At 48.1% G+C, this 20,859-nt stretch overlaps 1 protein-coding gene across 1 annotated transcript in view; it reads left to right on the top strand.

The window, feature by feature from the left end:
• Dnajc11 (DnaJ heat shock protein family (Hsp40) member C11) overlaps positions 1-20,859 on the top strand; it is a 51,214-nt gene that overhangs the window by 22,638 nt on the left and 7,717 nt on the right. Inside the window, exons 4-10 of the mRNA XM_085690140.2 lie at positions 2,904-3,005; positions 13,630-13,758; positions 14,869-14,991; positions 15,445-15,518; positions 18,296-18,485; positions 19,109-19,194; positions 19,386-19,502. Coding sequence (XP_085546266.2) covers positions 2,904-3,005; positions 13,630-13,758; positions 14,869-14,991; positions 15,445-15,518; positions 18,296-18,485; positions 19,109-19,194; positions 19,386-19,502 — 821 coding nt within the window. The remainder of the gene's footprint in view (positions 1-2,903; positions 3,006-13,629; positions 13,759-14,868; positions 14,992-15,444; positions 15,519-18,295; positions 18,486-19,108; positions 19,195-19,385; positions 19,503-20,859) is intronic.

The raw sequence follows: 20,859 nt of genomic DNA, 5'->3' as shown, positions 1-20,859 counted from the left end.
CTAATGCACACAGAGCATCTGAATTCGGCCATGATCTGTGGAGTGACTGCAGTTCCTGTTTACATGGGCTCTCTCTCCACACGAAGGACATGGCATTCATTATGTTCTTTTTATTGTGTTACTAATGTCTTCAGAATACGGGTCTTTGGTGACTGAAGGTCATCTGTCCCAGCCTGTTACTTGAGTAAACACCTAGACTATTCGGTAAAAAGTGAAGGTAATTGTGGATCCAGAGTATGTGAAATGCCTCAGAAGCACCTGGGTCTCAGCTGTGATGTCACTTCTGTTTAATGGAGGATGTTAGGAATGAAATTGGGTCTTTTAAAGGCAGTTCTCACTATGATGCTCTAGAAGGCCTGGAACTTGTAATGTAACCAATAACCGCCCCCAGCTGTTAGTGCCTGGAGCTGGCTAGCAGTGTTGACACCAGTGCCCACGTTGAAAATGAAGTTTGTCTTTTCCTTAGAATTGAGAAAGTCAGATTGAACGCTTAGACGGTCTCGGCACTCATCCTGGCTGGCAGGTGGAGTGGAAACCACATGATTCAACTTGCCTGCAAACTGCTCTCATGGGTACATCCTTTGACCTGATTCATCTGCAGTTTGCAGCCCTGTACGTTACCCATTGTCCCCTATGAGAGTGTCTAAGAAGGGTAACCTCTGTGAAAAGCAGAAATGTATCATGAGAGATTTCAAACTGTCACAAAGCAGAGATAACTAAGGCAATGTGAGAAATAAATGTTAGTGGGAAGCTCACAAAATCTGAAAAGTCTAGGTCTGGCCAATAAAAACGTGTGGTGCTTATGATAGCCTTGATGGTTGTCTATGGCCTCATGAGATGCTACCATTGGGGCTGGAGAGATGTTCTTCCAGAGGACCCAGGTTCAAACCACAGCACTTACATGGTGGCTCACAGGTATCTGTGACTCCAGTTCCAGAGGACTTGATGCTGACTTCTGACTTCCCTGGCACCAGGCATCACAAATGATACAGATAAGCATTTAAGCAAAACACCCATATGCATAAAACAAAATTTTAAAAATTAAAAAGATTTTTTTTGTTGTTGTGTTTTTGTTTTTTTTTTTTTTGAGACAAGGTTTCTCTGTAGCTTTGGAGCCTGTCCTGGAACTAGTTATTGTAGACCAGGCTAGCCTCAAACTCACAGAGATCCACCTGCTTCTGCCTCCCTAGTACTGGGATTAAAGGCGTGCTCCATCACCACCCAGCCTTAAAAAGAATATTTTTTTAAAAAGATATTAATATAAAAGTAGACTTAGGATCCTAGACTTTTCAGACCCAACCATGCCTAGGGACTGTAGCTGTGGACATTCTCCCTGGAGGTGAACTGCCCACTCCCACCTGACCCATCCTTCCCTGTAGTTGGACTTTTTCTGTCCTGCCAGCCAGCTCCCAAATAACCACATGGAGACTTTTTATTAACTATAAAAGATCAGCCAATATCTCAGGCTTGTTTCTAACTAGCTTTTTTATTTTGTTTTGTTCTTTTTGTTTGTTTGTTTTTTCAAGATAGGGTTTCTCTGTGTAGCCCTGACTGTCCTGGAACTTGCTTTGTAGACTCACTGAAATTCACCTGCCTCTGCCTCCCACATGCTGGGATTAAAGTTGTGTGCACCACCACCACCCGGCTGTAACTAGCTCTTATAACTTAACCCATATTTATTAATCTACATTCTACCAAGTGACTTTTACCTCTGTCTCATTTTGTGTATCTAACTCATTCTCTATCTGGCTGGCTTCTTTGCCCTTGTTTTCCCAGCATCCTCTCTGCCCAGAAAATCCTGCCTAGCAATTGGCTCTTCAGCTTTTTATTATACCAATTCGTTATAGTCACAGTATACACAAAGATTATTCCACAGCACTTCTCCTCTAATGGAGTCAGTCTTCCTACTGGCCCAGGTGAACTAGGCTTCTGTGGGGGCTCAGGGTGGGGGTTATCCAGCACATAGCAAAAGTTGTAGGTGCCCACAGCCGGGACTGCCCTCATGGGACCACCCCAGCTTCCTGTACTTGATTAGTGCCAGGTAAAGCCCTGATGACAGAGGCTTATGACTGCCAAGAGGGAGGTGTCTGCACCCAGGAAGTGTCATCAGCATTGTGGAGGGACCGGCCATTTAATTTGGCAATTGGTTCTGTCTCTAACCAGCCGTGTGCAGTGGGCACAGGGAGAAGGATCCAGGTTGTTTTCACCGCAGTGCATTCCAGGCTGAGACCCAGCACCGGGCTCCGTTGTGTTCCCAGGCTCTGCGTTTCTCATGGGGGCTTAGGATTGTGTGCTTGGATGTCATGTGGTACAGTGGCCACAGAGGTGAGGGAGCTGATGTCCACAGTGCCTCGCCCTTTCCATGAAGCTCTGCCCCTGTGAAATGTCAGCTGCAACACCTCCTGTCATGTGCGCTGAGACTAAGCAAGGCCGTGCTAGAGCGTCCTGGCTTGTCCAGACTTGATCTCATGGTGTGCCAATGACTTTCACGTCATCTGCTATTAGATCCTCCGGTGTTGTTGGACCTGAGACCACAGCGTCACTGGCAGCTCAGTGCTGAACTTCATGTTATAGAAGACAAGCCCCTGATTTGTCCCAAGTTTAGACTCCCACGGTGTACTGCATTGACAGTTAATTTCTCAGTAGAACTAACTGTAGGATTTCTTTAGAAGGTTCCTGCACCTCTGAGGGTTACTAAGATAAGGAATGTCAGTTTTTGGAGAGGCCAGCAGAGCCTTGCTTTCCTCACAGGGTTGGTAGGCAGCTCTGTGCAACTCCTTCTGTATCTTTAGAGCCTGGGGTTTGCCCTGCTGACCCCTGGCTATCGGCTATCATGTGTATGTCAAAAGTCCGTCTCTGTGGGTGTCCTGGGCCTCATCTGTCTCCCTCAATTCTGCTCACAGGTTGTGGAGAGAAAGAGAACTCCAGCTGAGATCAGAGAGGAGTTTGAGAGACTCCAGAGGGAGCGGGAAGAGCGGAGACTGCAGCAGCGAACCAACCCCAAGGTAGCCAGCGCCACCTGAAAAGGGACCTGGGGAGGCCAGTTTGAAAATAATTCAGTGTTTTTCAACTGACAACATAAAACTGGGTGGGGCAGAAACTGGCTTATCTCAAGAAAAGTGTTTTTCTGGAAGGTGACACCTGTGTTGCTCAACAGAGCTGTGGCTGGGGACAAGCAGGAGAGCCTGTGGAGGGAAGACTTGGTTTGCACAGGCACAGCTCATAGTTCCCAAAGTTTGTTACACTTCCTGAGTCCTTGGCAGCCAGAGTCAGCGAGAAAGGACACCACCTGACAGCTCAAGCACTAAGGCAGTGGTCCCCTGTGTAGTACACTGTGAAGGGCAAATTCAGATGGCACCAAGCAGGGACCTCTGCCTTCATCATTCATCACCCCAGTCAGGCCTGTATGGTGTCTTTTTCCTTCTATTCAGGAGGTCATTCTGAGCTGTGCCTCACCCAGGAGGCAAATGGTATCTCGTGAGGTTTGGGGTGCACATTTTACTGGGTGGTTGACTGCAGCTCAGTTCTGTCCAGCAGTGAAAGGGTGCTGTTTGTTGTTCAGGCTGGGCACTATCAGTGTGTCAAGATGGCCCTGCTACAGCCTATTCCTGTAAAGATAAGACGCTGGTAGCCTTGCCATCACCTCTTGAGGTACCCACATCCTCTCAGCAGTGTGGTGGGAAGGCAGCTGTGCAGGATGGTGAGAGGCACCGTTGTGTTTCTTACATCGTCTTAGATGTACGTACGGTGCCAGCTGAAGCCAGGAAGCAAGTACAGTGAACCTCTCATTCATTCTAGCACTGTGTTTTAAGACAGTAAGTATGTAAGGACTTTATTTCCAGTGTGAGATGGGAGATTTTCCTGGAGATCCATCCCATGAAGTTGTATCTTTGAATCCCATAGTCCCCAGTTCTCACTGCCTCTTACCTGCCTTCAATTTGCTCTTTTCAGATAAAACCTTGTATCTGTAACTTCCTACTGAGAAAGCTAAAACTTGGTGCTGGGGTCATGTGTCCCTGGGCCTCTCCATAATGAGCCAATGTAGAGGAGAGAGGGCTGTGGCTAGCCAGCCATGAGGTCATTCACATGGACCCAGTGTTGACAGAGGAGGGGACTGAGACTAGTGTGCTATGAGATCATTCACATGGACTGGTGGCACTGCCTTCTGCCTAGGACACTGTCCTTCCTCCTGGTTCAGGTATCTGGTTTGTACGATCACCAACACTGGTTTTAGTGACTGGGAACCTGGATTAGAGTTGGTCTGTGCTGTACTGGTGTCATGTGACCTGATTTGATTCTTTTCTATCCCAGCAGCCCCCAGCAGCTCTTGCTGCCGTTTTCACAAGCTTCTGTGGACCCCTGTGCCTGTTGCTGGCAGAGCTAGACTTTCTCTGGGGACAGAGGTTGCTTTCTTTTTTACCCTGTTAAGGGATAGTTGCAAAGATTGTTAAATTGTTTCCTAGTGCTTTCTGTTCTCTCCATATTAGACAGGCTGATACAAACTAGCATAGCATCCTTTCTTAGAAAGGCTCTCTTCACACACATAATGGCTTAGAAACATAATTCAGCTTTATCAGAAAATATTTGAATAACGATTATTATCGAGGGCTGTAAATACCTATACAGATACTTTTAAATCACAGAATACTTTCTTAACAACATGAATACATTGTTTACTTTTTGGTTTTTAGATAGTTTCTCTGTGTAGTCTTGGCTGTCCTGGAAAGCTCTCTGTAGACCAGGCTGGCCTTTAACTCACAAAGTGCTGGACTAAAGGTGTGCACCACCACCACATCACACCTGACTGCTCTCTTATTTTTTAAAGATTTTTAAGAAAGTTGTTTTATAAGGCTGAAGAGATGACTCAGTGGTAAATGTGGCAGCTGCCAGCCCTGACGGCTTCAACATAGATCCCCGGGGTCCATGTTATAGAGTTGATTCACAAAAGCTGTCTTCTGACTTCCATGCACACACGCACACTAAATACATAGAAAGTTTAAGGTAAATGTTTAGGTTTTCATGGCAAAGCACAGCCGTCAGAGTGAGCCTGCTGTAGCTCCAGCCTGCTCTGTGGAAGTGGTTAGAGTCAGGAGGAAACTCATTAGAGCCCGTATGTTTGTTGCACTTGGTGACAGAGGGCCAAAAAGAGTCACATGCAGAAGTAGGCTGCAACTGAACATGGGACAGTGGGACTGTGGCGTAGAAGGGGCAGAAGCCTGGTTGATCCTGTCTGGGAATTTGTCACAAGAAGAACTGGGCTTTGGAAAAGCAGAGTCCTGTACTGCTCCTAGGCTGCGTATCTGATGAAAGGCTGCTGTGTGTGCAGAATCATTATCAGCAAGACTTGAATTAAAGACTGCAGTAGGCTGAGGGGCTTCAAATGCTGATACTGTCCAGTTTGCTCCCCCTACAGTTGTGAAGTCTAAGTCTTGGTTCTGAGATAATGCGATGATTCTGTGGCTGCTCTTGTCCTCACAAGAGCTGTCCAAGACCAGTGCAAAAAAAGGCCGATGTCAAGTTGCTCTCAGCTGCCTGTACCGCTTCTTCTGCTGCTTTATACAAACCAAACAACATGACCAGGACACAGTAGAGAAAGGAGAGCTTGTTTGTGGTTTTAGAGGCATGAGAGTCCACGTTGGCTGCAGGTGCTGGGCCTGGCTGGAGCAGGAAGCCAAGAGGCAAACTGGAATCTTACCAGTCTTTAAATTCTTCCCATCAGGCTGCACTACCTAATCCCCCTCAAACAATGCAGCCAGCTGGGGATCAAGAGTTCAATTGCCTGAGCTGTTGCAGGCATTCTCATTCAAACCACCACATTGCCTGTGGGGGAGACTTTAGTGAGTAAAGAGTCATTGTTGAAATTCTAAGGCTCTGCCTCAAAAATGGAAAAAGGAGACTTTTTATCCATAACCATTAATAAAGAGAAAGGACCACTACAAGTCTATTGCTGCAGTATCTGTGGACAGGACCTTTACTGTCTATGGGGGGAAGAAGCAGGGGCCATGGGACTGTGAACGGAGCTCTCTCTTGACTGGCTGTGCCTGTCTATTCTTCTGATTAGTTTGACTGAAGAAACAGGAAACTGGGTGGAGTCCCATAGACTATTTGTCACCAGCGATCAGGGGAAAAGTAAGAGTGTCCTCGCTGTGGACACACACGGTCATGGAGATCTGAGTCGGGGATCTGGAGCCTGCTACACACAGGTCTGTTTCCAGCAGCCCCCTCCTGCTGTGTGACAACCATGTGTCACCGTTTCTCCAGTGGCCATCTTTAGACACTGATGGCAGAGTTAAGTGCTCTACAGCCTGTTGGCAAACTGCAAGCCGTCACACAGTGTACAGCCCAAGAGAATGACACTTTGCTTTTGAGTTTTGTGAAACTGGAAAGAAGAATGTTTTGTAACACGTGAAGTCAGATTGCAGGAAATGAAGGGTTGCCTAGGGCTTGGTGTGCCTGGTTCTGCTTACAGACCCAGAGCCCAGTGCTCAGTCTCACCAGTGAGTGCCTAGATCTACTCTCTGCTCTTTACAGAACAGGTGTGACAGCTTCGCTCTAGAGCAGCATGGAAAGCGGGCAGAAAGACAGCGCACGGCTGTGGCTTGACTTGTAGAGACAGAAGGCCTGCCGACCTCAGTCCTGCTTTCCAGTCCAGCTAGGGCTCCATTCAAACAAAAAAATTACCAGAACTAGCCAAGTGGGGTGGCACACATCTTTAATCCCAGCACTGGGGAGGCAGAGGCAGACAGAACTCTTAGATCTAGGCCTGCCAGAGCTATAGAGAACCAAACCTGTGATTTATTGGCGTTGTTGGTGGTGGGGATTAAAGTAAATGGTTTTTGCTTTCACATGACTATGCTATAGGGCAGTTGATGGGCTTGGATGAGAACCTGCACACTTTCAATCAGAAGCTTCAGCTAATCTAATCTCTGCCCCACTCGGTGTGTCCAACAACTGATACTTTGCATTAGCTGTGTGTGCTGGCGTCCCTGTCACAACTTAGATGTCGCTTTTCCTGTGAGAAAACATATGGTGTTGGAACTGCAGGCCAGCCTGTGGGCACACAGGAAGGAAATCCTCTGGGACTGCAGCGGGCCTTCTGAGCCCTCTCGGAAATGAAGGAATGCTCTTGTCAGCTCGGGGTGACCTGACCAGCCATTTCCAGAACAGTTCATTACATCAAGCAGGTTGTTGCTGGAGCCCAGCATTCTCCTTGACTCACTATCACCAGTCTGGTTTAGTTGCTTTCCATAGATTTGGGTCAGCACCAAAGGCTTTTAATCTATAGTCACTGGCTCACTGGAGTTTTCAATTATAGCTGAGACGTGATGACTGGACCTTAGTTTTAGACTTCTAATGCTCACTGTCCTTTGCTGAAGCAATCACTTGGTTGTCAGTGAGAGTTCATGTCAGTGAGAGTACTTTGTTTGTGACAGGTCTTGCTTATGGCCTGGGATGACTTGGAACTTGTGTTCCTCCTGTCTTGGTGTCCCTGGTGCTAGGATTTCAGGCCCGTGCTGCCATGGGCCTTGCTGAATATATACTATTTGAAAAACTTTCAGAGCTGGATATGTTGCTGAGATTAAAGACATGTCACCGCACTGGGCCTGCACCTGTGTTTTTGTTGTAGAATTGTTGAGGAAGGAACCAGACTCTGGTGCGGGAGAATTATCTGTATTCTGTCAATCATGTATTTTAATAAAACGCTGATTGGCCAGGCAGGAAGTATAGGCGGGTCAACCAGACAAGAAGTAGAGGCGGAGTAATGAGAATAGGATAAGGCTAGGGAGGAGAAAAGTTCCTCAGCCACTCCTGCGCAGACTACTGAAGAGGCAGCATGTAACTTGCCCAGCTGAGAAAGGTATGGAGCCATTATGGCTAACATAGATGAGAATAATGGGTTAATATAAGTTATAAGAGTTAACAAGAAGCCTGACCTAATGGGCCAATCAGTTTATAACCTTATGGAGTCTTGTGTATGATTTTCTTTGTTGCTTGCCAGCTGTTGGGGTACTTGGAGGGATGGAAACCCCAACAAGCCGGCCCCCTCATACTACAAGACTCTTGCACATCCAGGCTCTACCAGTGAGCTACATCCTCAGCCTGCAACCATCTGAATCCTTCTCATGATTTCTGGGGTTGACTAGACTCCACTGGCTGGCTCTAGACTGACACCTCCCTGCAGGTGTAGTCATTGGATCCTGGGTCTTAGCATTCATAGATTTACTGGACCAAGTGTTGAAGAAAGCTTGCTTGCTTGTTTGGGTTTCTTTGTTTTTGAGCAAGGGTTTTTCTAGGTAACTCAGGTTGGCTTTGAACTCAGTATGTAACTCAGGCTAGCCTGGAATTTAGGCCAATCGCCCTGCCTCAGCTTCCCTAGTGATGGTATTCCAGCGCTCGAACCCTGCAAACCAGTTTCTCTTCAACTGCAGAGGGGCCTGGCCTGGAGTCTACCTAGCTTGCTAGGTAGTCACCTTGATGTGCGTGACTGGTCTTCCCCAAATGGCATGGTCCAGAGACCCAGAAGAAGCACAGTTTCTCATACTTGATCTTGAAGTCAACACCATCCATCACCCCATGCCTTCCCTCCTTCCCTTTCCTTCCGTATTTTAACCTGTGGTTGGGTATGTGTTGCTCTGGGGAGATGGAGCCTGCGTGTCGGTCATGGTGGTGCCCGCATGTAATTCCAGCGCTTGAGAAGTGAGACGAGATAAGTGGGAATGCAGAGCCATGGTTTACATGAAACTGTCTCCAAAAAAATATTTTTCCATTTAAAATTTCTTCGTATTATAGCATGGAGGCGTCACTCATGGGCATTTTCCTTTTTGCCTCCATTCAGAACAGTCTTTGTCCTTGTTTGTTAGTTTGTTTGTGTTTTAAGACAAGCTTTCTCTGTATAGCCCTGTAGAGTCTCTACTGTCCTGGAACTCTCCCTGTATAGCAGGCTGGCCTTGAACTCAGAGATCCACCGACCTCTGCCTCCTAAGTGCTGTACACCACCACTGTTAACTGACTGTCTTGAACCTTTTTGTTTGTTTTTTGTTTTTGTGTTGCTGTTGTTTTGAGACAGGATTTCTCTGTCCTGGAACTTGTTCTGTAGACCAGGCTGGCCTTGAATTCACAAGAGCTAGCTCCAGGACAGGCCCCAAAGCTACAGAGAAACCCTGTCTCGTAAAACAAAACAACAACAAAAATAATGGAATGTAAGTCTAACTAGTTGAAAAATGCCAGTTCCACCTATGGACTTTCTTGTCCAAAGCTGACGCACCGAAAGGCCACCAACAGATTTTGAACTATCCCTCAAGCCATTGGAGAACGTGTTCAGTTCAAGTTTTCCCACGTGAGCCAGCCCATCTGAGGATGTTCCTCTGTTTTCAGTGACTTCACTCCCCATAGTGTTTCAAGGCTGATGAGTGTTTGGGCTGAGTGAATAGTGCACACACCACTGATCTCAAAGGCCAGAAGTTGCCCGACAAAGAACTCTAGGCCAGCCTGAGCAACGCAGCAAGAGCCCCCATCTCAACAGTAGTAATTGTGGGGTGTGGGGCGTGCACCTCTAATTTCAGCGCTTGGAAAGAGGAAAGTTTGAGATCTTTCCTGGGTTATATGTGAGCAAGACCCTGTTCAAAAGAAGAAAACATTTTTAAAAAATAGAAATAAAAATAAAAGTAATAAATGACGGGGGCTGGAGAGATGGCTCAGGGGTTAAGAGCATTGCCTGCTCTTCCAATGGTCCTGAGTTCAATTCCCAGCAACCACATGGTGGCTCATAACCATCTGAAATGAGGTCTGGTGCCCTCTTCTGGCCAGCAGGCAGACACACAGACAGAATATTGTATACATAATAAATAAATAAATAAATATTTTTAAAAAAAAGTAATAAATGACAATTTCAAAGGTAGTCAGAACCAGGCTTGGCAGTTTGGGGTGTCGTCCTAGGTGCTTGGGATCAAAAGTTCAAGACCACTCTGAGCAACTTACCTTGTCTTTCAAAGTGTCTCGAGGTATCGAGGTATAGCTGAGTAGTGGAGAACTTGCCTCGAATGTTCTGGAAAAGAGGGAAGGAGAGAGAGGTCTTATACGTACATCTTTCTGAAAAATTGAAAATTTGATACTTTTTTTAACAAAACACAATTTAATTTTGTCATTGAAGAATGTATCGTGACAAGTATACCAAATGGTAATAACTCGTCCATTTCTCAGGAACTGCCAAAACACAGCCAATGCCTTATTTATTTTTGATGGCCTATGAGGTAAGAAACTGATAGAAGAATATCAAAAAAAAAAAAAAAAAAGACTGATGCTTAGTGACATCTACGCATTATTCAGGTTGGAAGGTTCGTGGAGCACAGCACAGTCAGTTGGTTGTTATCTGCTCCTCCCTCACAGCACAGCAGAACAGAACACTGCAGACAGCAGCCAGATGGCTGAAACCACAAAAATGTTATGTACTCTAGCCCTTCACAGAAAATACCAGCCCTGGTGACAGCCTTCAGCAGATGACAGAAGCGCTGTGGTAGGTCCTGCAGCAGAGCAAGCCCACCTCACTTCCTAGCTGTCACACCTACCCATCACCGTCTGTGATTGAGACTGAGAGTAGCATGACAACCCCTGCACCCTACAGGCCAGCACACTGGCCATCTGCCACCCAAAGGCACATCTAAGGCTGCCCACACCCACTGAGCTTGGAAGGAGTTAGCTGTACCAAGCGATTTGTCAGCAAACATCACGTGGGCCATCGGAGGCAAGAACACGCTGTTCCATTTCATCTTGAGCTAGATGGGAGGAGCTTGGGTTAAGAAGAGCACTACTTCAAAATCATGAGGACTGGATTCCAGCACTCGTGACAAACTGGGCATGAACATGCCATGTCTGATGAGAGCAACAAGAGGGTCACTGAGGTTTGCTGGCCCCCAGCCTAGCCAAGAAAATGCCAGTCCTAGGCTTAGGGAGAGACCTTGCCTCAAAGGAGTAAGTAGAGAGGAATGGAGGAGGACACCTGATACCCTCTTCTGGTTTCTTCATGTGCCCAGGCCAGGTGTGTACATATGCATGGGCACACGGGCAAATAAATGAACACCTTCTAATGCCAAGACAGTGTGACTAGGAGAAGAGTGGGGACCTTGCTCGGCATTTACGACCTGCATGTTAGATGTGAGAGACAGGGACAGAGTCCACTGGGGGAGAGGTGAGTGTGACCTGTCACACCTACTTTGCTGGGTATGGTGTGTGTGTGTGGAAATAAGGATAATTTGTGCCAGTTGGTTCTTTCCTTCTGTCATGTGGGTTCTGGAGATGGAACTCGGAGAGTTGGGTTTGGTGGCAAGTACAGCCACTACACACTAGGCCATCTCGCCAACCCCCACTGCATCTTAATTCAAAGCAACTGTTGCTGCTGGTGATCCTTTGTTAGGATGTCTTGGCTAATGGCTAAGCCAACAAAATCACGGTGAAGTTGGTATGGTCCTAGACAAATGTCACATGGCATACCCTCTGAGGCTGCCTATCTGCCATTCGGGTTATAGGCCAGCCAGGGCTACATGGCAAGCTGAACCCTGTCTCAAAAAGAAGACAGGTTTGTTCATCCAGGGTTGACTGTAGAACCTGCTTAGGGGGCCTGTAGCAGCACATCCTGGCAGCAGTATGAAGCAGACCTTCACCTTGTAGCCAGGATGAGAGAGAGGAGTCTCCCACTAGGCCCCACTTTCAAAGCACAAAGCTAAGGACGAGCATTTTTTCGGGGGGCCAGTGCTCACCATGTCACTTAAGCTCTCTTGACCTCTGGGCTCAGAGGCTACTTCTGCCTTCGCCTCCCAGTGTCTGTGCTCAGCCCCTTGTGGCCTCTATCTGAGCTCCTTCATTAGGTGCCCTGAGGCCATCACTCGTGTCTGTCATAAATCTGTGCTTGCACACCTCCCCTTCCTGGGGACACTTGTTGGTAGTTTAAAGAATGTAGTTATCTGTCAAAACCCTGAGTAATCAGGTAGCACACCTCCTAGAGGTAGAGGCAGGAGGCTCAGGAATTCCAGATCCTCATCCTTGGCTGTGCTGTCTCAAGCACCCTGCAGGAAGCGGGTTGTGCCGCTGGAGTGGTGGCTTGTTAATCCCAAATGAGAGTAGAGACGTTACCCCAATCCTTTGGTCAAATTTTGCAAGTGTTGTTTTCTGTCAGATAGGGCTAGCTCCCCAAAGCAGGGTTTGAGAAAATAGCATCAAACACAGAGAAAGGTGATGTTTATATAGCCCAAAAAACTGCAAGACTGGGGCGGTTTCAAGGGTTGGGGTATTTCCAGAGGAATTTTGGTTATGTAGGAACTTGGCTAAACATTTCAGAATTATTTGGGAGAACATCTTATCGGGGTAGAGGTTAGGGTATAGGATATAGAACATGTCAAATTCCAGAAAACGTGTTAAGACACAGTCAAGCCCAAGTTTTACAGAAAACAGGAGTGATCTTATTTTGACCTTGTAACAAGATGGCTTTTAATCTTAAAATGGGGTCAGGCTGGTCTGTCGGTGTATCCTGGAATGCTAGCAGCTGAGAAGCAGGAGCATTGCTTCGAGTTCCGTGCCAGTATGCATAGTGAATTTTATGTCAGCCTGGGCCACAAAGTGAGTATCTTGAAAAATAATAAATAGACCAAAGAGAAATTAATAAAAATGTATGTGGTTTTGTATGTGTGTACAATGTGTGCACATATACTGAGTTAAGATAGACCCATGAGAAAAGTCTTAGAACTTTGAAAGAAAATGATAAATGTTGTTTGTCTTTCTGTGAAGGGTTTTTGGCAGTTAATTTTATGATAACTTGACAGGCTAGAGATATCTGAGAGAAGGTAGCCCTGATTAAGAAAATGACTCCTTAAGACTGGGCTGTACACAAGCTTGTAGAGTATTTTCTTAATTAGTGATTGTTATGGGAGGGGCCGTCTCTGAACATGACCATGACTTCTGCATCAGCTCCTGCCTTCAGGCCCCCACCTTGTTTGAGTTCCTGTCCTGACTTCCTTCAGTGATGGACTATGATATGGAAGTGTAAGCCAAGTAAACCCTTTCCTCCTCATCTTGGTTTTGGTTGTGATGTCCTCACAGCTGTTAGTAACTCAAACTAAGACAACAAGTCAACAAAATTTTAGCTTAGTATTTCTTGGAACATGCTGTCTTTAGTTTTCAAAGGCGGAAAGGTGTGTAAACACCCCGTGTACGAACACTGTGTGTGCACATTGTGTACCTGCTTCCTGGTCTGGAGGGCACTCTTAGGTCTCATGGGATTGAGAGGTGGCTTTGAAGTAAAGGTGCTTAGTCCAGGTGGCCAGCCGGTGTCTGGGTGATGTCGCCAGGGATCTGTGTGATCCCTGCATGCTCAGGTCATTGGCTCTCTCTCCCATGTCTCGTCTCTGATGCATGCTCCCTCTGCAGGTGTGTACAGGCCAGCTCTTCCATAGAGCTGGTGTTTGCTGGCTCTGACATTCCAAGGCATTCCGCAGCTTTTTATTTGATCTGTGACATTCATGCTTCACGGACTTCATGGAGTACTGTCCATCCGTGAAGTCAGATGCCTAAGCACTCCACTTGAATGTTTTCATTCCACAAACACCAGCACCATGCTGACTGCCTGCTTTTCTGCCCCAGGGAACCATCAGCGTCGGAGTCGATGCCACTGACCTTTTTGATCGCTATGATGAGGAATATGAAGATGTGTCCGGAAGTGGCTTTCCGCAGATTGAGATTAATAAAATGCACATATCCCAGTCCATTGAGGTAAAGCACAGACACTTCTCCAAGTACAGCCTGGGCCTGAGTTAATGAGGCGCAGTGCCGGAGCAGCTGGATGGGAGTCGGCTCGGGGTTTCTCATCGTTATTTATGAAAGGCTGCAATTAGCCACTGAGAGAGGGGAGAAGGAAGGGCGAGAGAACTTGCGAGCATGCTCCATTTGGCCTTGTTTGTTACTGTTTGGCTCACACACACACACACAAGGTGGCTGAGTGTTGGCACTTAACTCCCAAGGTCCCAGGTCTTGCCAATTAGGAGTGCTAATGGGGTAAGCATAGATGCCCAAGGTCATAGTCATTTTAAGAAGGAAGGCAGCCCTGCTGGCAGATGATGCTTAGAGCTAGTCTAGGTTCTAAGTACTTGACTATGTGGAAGACAGTAGCAGCTCTGGTCCTGAGCCAGGGAATTCGAACACCACCCTTTTGTCCCTGGATGCAGTAGGGGCAGGCCATTCTATTTAGGACACCAAGGTCTCTGCCTACACAGCATCTTCATTTTATTATCAAGTGCGTGAGCCTGCCCCATGGAGTTAATGCCAAGAAACTTGCTGTTCTTGAAGAGCCCTTAATACAGCCAGAACCCTGGTGGCAGACTGGGAGTAAAGAGCCTGGACAACACATTGTGGGAAGGCACAGGGTGGGGGTCTCATGTAGCTCCTGCCATGACACGCTAGACCTGGTGTTCTGCCGCTCTCTGTGGGTTTTAGGGAATCTTCTCTTGAATTTGTGCAGCTCAAGAGGTAACTCAGTAAGTAGAGTGCTGATAATCACAGGCCGTGGACTGGATTCCCAGTGCCATATACATAACATCAATGCATATGGCTGCGTGTCGTGGCTCCTGCCAGCGCTTAGGAGGCACAGGCAGGAGCATCTTATCCCACAAGGAGGCTAACTCATCTGTGCAGCCCCACAGCCAGAGCTGTAGTGAGATCCTCGTAAAAAAATAAATAAACTACTGCTTTTGTGGCCCCATGCCATTGATATAAAGTGAGGAGAGCAGAGCGGTTGGGAGGCCTCCTGTCTCTGTCCTCAAATGCCAGGTGACCTGTGTCCCCATTGCCTCTGTTCACTCGCTACTCGTGGCCATCTTCCCCTAGGCACCCTTGACAGCTACAGACACAGCGATCCTCTCCGGAAGTCTCTCCACCCAGAATGGCAATGGTGGCGGTTCCATTAACTTTGCACTCCGGCGGGTCACTTCTGCAAAGGGATGGGGAGAGGTAAGACCCGCTGGATTCTGGTGTCCACACATGGTCCCGTTATTGACTAGTCAATGACAGCTAACCTTCACTGCCTGAGGAAGCTGTTGGTTGAAAGTTGCCTGGGCTCTGGTAGTCAGTGAGGCATCCAGGAGAGTGCCGGAAGGACTGATGGACTCCATCGGGGCTCATGTCCCATCTGTCAGCCAGGAGATGCAGCAGGTGGCACCATGGTGGAGAGGGGTGTGGACTACCAGTCTCCTTCCCTTCTGACTTGAGCCAAGGGAGGTCAAAATTCAGGACGGACATTTTCTTTGGCGGAGTACTTGTCTACAGTCTGGGGCAGAGGTGATACTGAGGCGTTAGGAATCTGCCGGTCCTCTGTTGGGAGCCTGGCCGGGTTCATGCTGAGCCCTGGGTTGCTGTTGTAGAAAGAACACCAGTAATGCTTTCTCTGTTTATTTTTCCCAACAGTTGGAGTTTGGAGCTGGAGACCTCCAGGGGCCTTTATTTGGTCTCAAGCTGTTCCGTAATCTCACACCAAGATGGTAAATACACAAGATAACTCCTTTTTGGTGATCTGCGCTAACTTGTATTAGAGCCTGTGACATCTTCTGATTGTGGACATTTGAAGTTACTTGTCCTGTGTGGGCGCAGTTGGACAAGTGCTAGGGCAGCCTGCAAGCTGAAAGAGCTCTGCATGGGAGAGCAGGCCCAGCCCACGTGGGACTATTTACCTTACAGTCCTGTGAGGACTGGGAAACAGAATCTGTCTGTGGGATTACCTGGTTATTGGGCGGAGTTGGCCACACCTGAGTTTTACAACCTCTGCAGCTACAGTGATGACTCCAGGCTTCATCCAAGTTCCCTTCCCAGCTCGTGTAACACAGAATACCCTGCTGAAAACAACTTAGGGGAGGGAGACAATTCCAGGTGATAGTTCATTCTCGTAGGGAGTCGCAGCAGCGGAACCTTGAGGGGACCGGGCACATCAATCTGTAATCAGGACAGAGAGGCAGATGTGGTGGCACACAACTTTAACCCCAGCACTTGGGAGGCAGAAGCAGATGGGTCTCTGAGTTTGAGGCCAGCGTAGTCTGCATTCCGAGTTCCAAGCCAGCCAGAGCTAGTCTGTCCTCGTGTACAGAATTCAGATCAGCCAGTCTCCCTCCAGGGCTCCCTCCTCCGTGGCCAAGTCCAAGCTCAGTCCTAAAGTTGCTGTATAAAACCAGGTGTGTGGTGACGCAGTTCAGTAGGAGGATGCTTTTGGCTCTTTTGGGGGGCCACCACCCAGTTCCCAGATAAATCACATGGAGACTGTTAGAAATGTCCAGCCTTAGCTTGACTTGTTTCTTGCCAGCTTTTTTTAACTTACATTGTGCTTTTCCTGTTCTCTTCTATAGATTTTTACTTTGACTCTTGCTCTGTGGCTTGTTGGCCCCTGATGTCCTCCTCCTCTGGCTACTTCTCTCCCCTATATATTCTCTCTGCCTGCCAGCCCTGCCTGTCCTTTCTCCTGCCTTGCTATTGGCCGTTCAGATCTTGATTAGACCATCAGGCGTTCTAGACAGGCAAAGAATCACAGCTTCACAGTGTTAAACAAACGCAACATAAACAAAAGTCACAGACCTTAACATAATATTCCTAACTGCAGGCAGGGATAGGATAGGTAGAGGCCGGGAGATCAGAAGTTGAGAGTCATCCTCAGCTTCTTGTGGAGTTTGAGGTCATCCTAGAATACAGAAGACTTTGTGTCAGAGCAAACAAAGCTGCTGGGTAAAGCCAGACTTAGTGGTGTATGCCTCTGATCCCCACTGCTCAGGAGGCTGGTGCAGAAGTGTTACAAATTTGAGACTGGTGTAGACAATCTAGTAAGACCCTGTCTCCAAAAGAAAATGGGAAAGGCAAGCATGGTTGTAAACGCCTGTAATCCCATTGTCGGAGGGGTAGGAACAGGAGGGTCAGGAGTTCAAACCCTCCCTGTGCTGTGTAGCTCATCGAGGCCAAGCTCTGGCCTATATGAGAATCTGGCCCCCAAAGCAGACAGCCCTGTGGAATGGTCTCGATCTCTGTCCAGTGCCTGCCTTGCTGATCAGTTTTCCTCCCTTTGGGACAGAACCTGGTTTCTCATCCCTGTCTTCTTTCGGCTTCTCTGGCTTTCTCTTGGAACTCTACCGATGACATTCTCCCTGCTGCTTCCCCTGGCTCCTGTAGGGGAAGCAGGAAAATGCAGCCTTTCTCTAGCATGGCTGGGTCTCGTGGAAACTAAGAAATTGGTTCTTTTTAGTCATTTGGCTGAGGGAAGCTACTGGGAGTATAAAGTAATCCTGATTAAAAGTTAGTGAGTTTGCTGGGTGGTGGTGGTGGTGCATGCCTTTAAGGAGGATCTCTGAGTTCACACAGAGAAACCATGTCTCGGGGGGGAAAAAATGTGTCAAGAGTGTCATGGTTACCTTAATGTCCCAAGTGTTATCTCTAGAGCTTAGAAAGTCGAGAAAGAAATGGCTAGATAACAAGCAGTGAGCGTTGGGGCTGTACACCAGAACCAGTTGTCTGTCAGCCTCCTCCCTCTAACCAGGAGGTGGGGCTGCTCTTCCTTGGAAGCTGACTTCAGAGTCCTTCCTGGAAAGCTGGTTCTCATCAGCATGGTGAATATCAGGATCCCTGGGCAGGTTTTTTAAATTAGTAAGCCATCTCTGCAGCATTTAAGAGCACTTGTTGCTCTTGTGGAGGACCTGGGTTTGATTCCTGACACCTATATATCAGCTCCCAATCATCTACAACCCCAGTTCCAGAGGATCTGACAGGCATACACAGGGCACGCATACCTGAATGTAGATAAAAACATAGAAAATAAAATCTTTTTAGTGTATGCGTATGTGTGTATGTGTAAGCACTGCACATGCTGGGGATCCACCCAGGACTTTGACTTGTGTGGCGTATGCCTGGGGTAGGTGGCGCTACTCTTTGTGATGAGTTGATGTCGCTTGGAGACTGCTCATGCTCCAAGCCCGTGCTGAAGAAACCAGAATGCCTGACAGAGGAGCCCACTATTGATGGCTGCACATCAGCCAGGTGACTTCAGCATTGAGCAGAGTTTGGGGAGCACTGTCCTGAGCCACTGTGTTTGAGAGTGTCACCAGAACTGCCTTCCGTTGGCTCCAAACACAGCATTTAGTGCTCTGCTAGAGTGGATGGTGGGGAGTGGGGCCGCCAGGGAGGATCCTGGAAAGACAGGCTTGCTCTGCTGCTTTCCTTGCTGAGAGAAGGAGCAGCTAAGAGTCCGTGTCATCTGGACCCTTCTGTCTATGTCCCCCACCCCCAGCTTTGTGACGACAAACTGTGCTCTGCAGTTTTCATCCCGTGGGATCCGGCCTGGCCTTACCACTGTCCTAGCTCGGAACCTGGACAAGAACACCGTGGGCTACTTGCAGTGGCGATGGGGCATCCAGTCGGCCATGAATACTAGCATCGTCCGGGACACTAAGACTTGCCACTTCACTGTGGCCTTGCAGGTGGGTAGAGGACATGCAGTCTCCTGAAGGTGCATCTTGAGGCAAGTATCTCAGTATAACCCTATACCCTGTGGGGCAGTTCTGGGTACACGCAGCAGTGACTGTGGCCTCTAGTGAGGAAGGAGGATGTTCCCAGGTGGCTGTGCTCAGATCATCTGACAGGAAGTAGCAATTTCATGTCCTATCAGAATGGTTCTCTTGAGTCCTGTGGCCGGGCAGAGAGAAAAGCTGGTGGGAAGCAGGTCCTGGGTTCCTCGTCCTAGCTCAGGGTTACCAGAGGTTTGTGTTTTCATGAGAGGCCAGTAAACTGCATTTTCATTAGAAATCAGTTCTCTTACAGTTGTGTGCTTCATAACATTCCTGTCAGTAGTGGATTCCATGGTGAGACCATGTCCCCCAGTGGTGTCTCTGGAACTTACTTTATGTGAGATTTACACAGTGACAGATCACTGTCATCTCTCAGCGTGTCATTACACAGTAGTGGCTGTACTGACTGCTGGTAAACGTTCACACACCTGCCCTGATGAAGCTTCCCACAGGCAGGTGCCCAGCAGCTATGGGCAGCTGGCATCATCGCCAGAATGGTAAGGCTTAACTGGCGTCCTTGCACCCTCCTCCCTCAGCTGGGGATCCCTCACTCGTTTGCACTGATCAGCTATCAGCACAAGTTCCAGGATGATGACCAGACACGGGTGAAAGGGTCCCTCAAGTAAGTCTGACCTGACCCAGCTCTGTGGAGGGCCCTCGGGGTGGAGCTGTGGTGGGCACCTGTGTGTCATCGTCACTCCTGTGATGCTCCCTGATTGTCCCATCCTGGCATTGGCCCTCATGGATGATGGGTGTGGGGCAGGAGGGAGGCAGAGGGAAGCATGTGCCGGCAGCTGTGCTGTACCCCCACAGGGCAGGCTTCTTTGGGACAATAGTGGAGTATGGAGCTGAGAGGAAGATCTCCCGACACAGCGTCTTGGGTGCTGCTGTGAGCATTGGCGTGCCGCAGGGGGTGTCTCTCAAAGTCAAGTAAGTTGAGCCTGACCCTTGCTAACCTCAGTGTGCCCCTGCTTCTGAGCTGCATGAGCAGAGGTCAAGGGGCATAACCCAGCAGTGAATTGGGAGAGGCCTAGGCTCTCCTCCCTCACGCTTCACCAGGCCTATCCAGTGACCACATCCACACCTGGGACCACCACAAGCATCTGCAGCATCAGATTTTTCCTTGTCTGCAGCATAAGAACGTGCACCCTTTCCTCTGCACTGCCCGGTTCCTCGGTCGTGCTGTCTGAGTTTGCTTGGGATTTTGATGTTTTGTTTGAGATATGATCTCATATAACCAAGGCTGTCCTGGAGCTCAGGCATAGACACTTCTAGCTTCTGGGTTTGCTCACTTTTCTGTTGCATTGCAGTTGGGCCTCCTTCAACCACCTGGACATCATCCTTCCCAGCAGAGGGCAGCTGTCTGTCCTCTTCTGCCTCTGCTTCCTCCCTACGCTTTTCTGTACCGGGATTCTTGAACAACAGGCTGGAGCCCTGCTTTTTTTTGTTCCTGCCTCCCAGAGGTGGCTCTGTGGAGCGCAGTCCTTGTCTGTGCAGACTTCCACAAGTGACGCAGTCTGGCCTATGTGTTTAGTGTCACCGTCTACCGGTTTTGTATCTGGATGGAGTCCTTAACTCCCAAGAGATGACTGTACTGTGTTTCCAGTGTCCTTGCCTCAAGGCCCCATCTTGGCCTGCTTCCTAAATCTCTAGCTTATATACATGGTGCCCCTCTGTATCCATGGATATCACGTGTATGGATTTAAGCCACCAGAATCAGCAATTATGGAGGAAAGGTCGCACAGGTGCAGACAGTGCAGTATGGCAGCTGTTGATGTGGCATTCGTGTTAGACAGGACCCGAAGCCAGTGAAAGATCTTGTCTAAGAAAAGAAAGATGTGAACAACTCCTTAGGAATGACACTTAAGGTTATTTGCACATGTGTCCAGCAAGAGTCCTAAATTCTGTGAGTGCAAACAACCTTCTGACCTCTGCAGGGACTGCATGCATATGATGCATTCATACGTGCAGGCAAACATTTGTGCATGTGAATCAAATGATTTTTTTAATTAATACTGGTTTCTGCAGACACTCTACCATTTTACACTCTGAGCTGGGACTCCTGGGTCCCAGTGCTCATCTGCGTGCTGACCCTCTTTTATCTGGAGGAGGGCACTGGTGAGGACACCACGCTCTGCTGGACTCTGTCTCCGCACTGATGTGATGACTTACTTCCAGTTGGCTTCTCAGGGACAGTGTCACCTGTCACCCTCTGTTCTCTGTGACAGTATTAAACTGTCCAAACTAAATTTTTAAAGAACTTATTATTTTGGGACTGGAGTGATGT

This window comes from Myodes glareolus, chromosome 6 (genome assembly GCF_982192425.1).
Source record: "Myodes glareolus chromosome 6, mMyoGla1.1, whole genome shotgun sequence".
Classification (NCBI taxonomy): domain Eukaryota; kingdom Metazoa; phylum Chordata; class Mammalia; order Rodentia; family Cricetidae; genus Myodes; species Myodes glareolus.
This window is presented reverse-complemented; position numbering and strand designations above follow the sequence as displayed.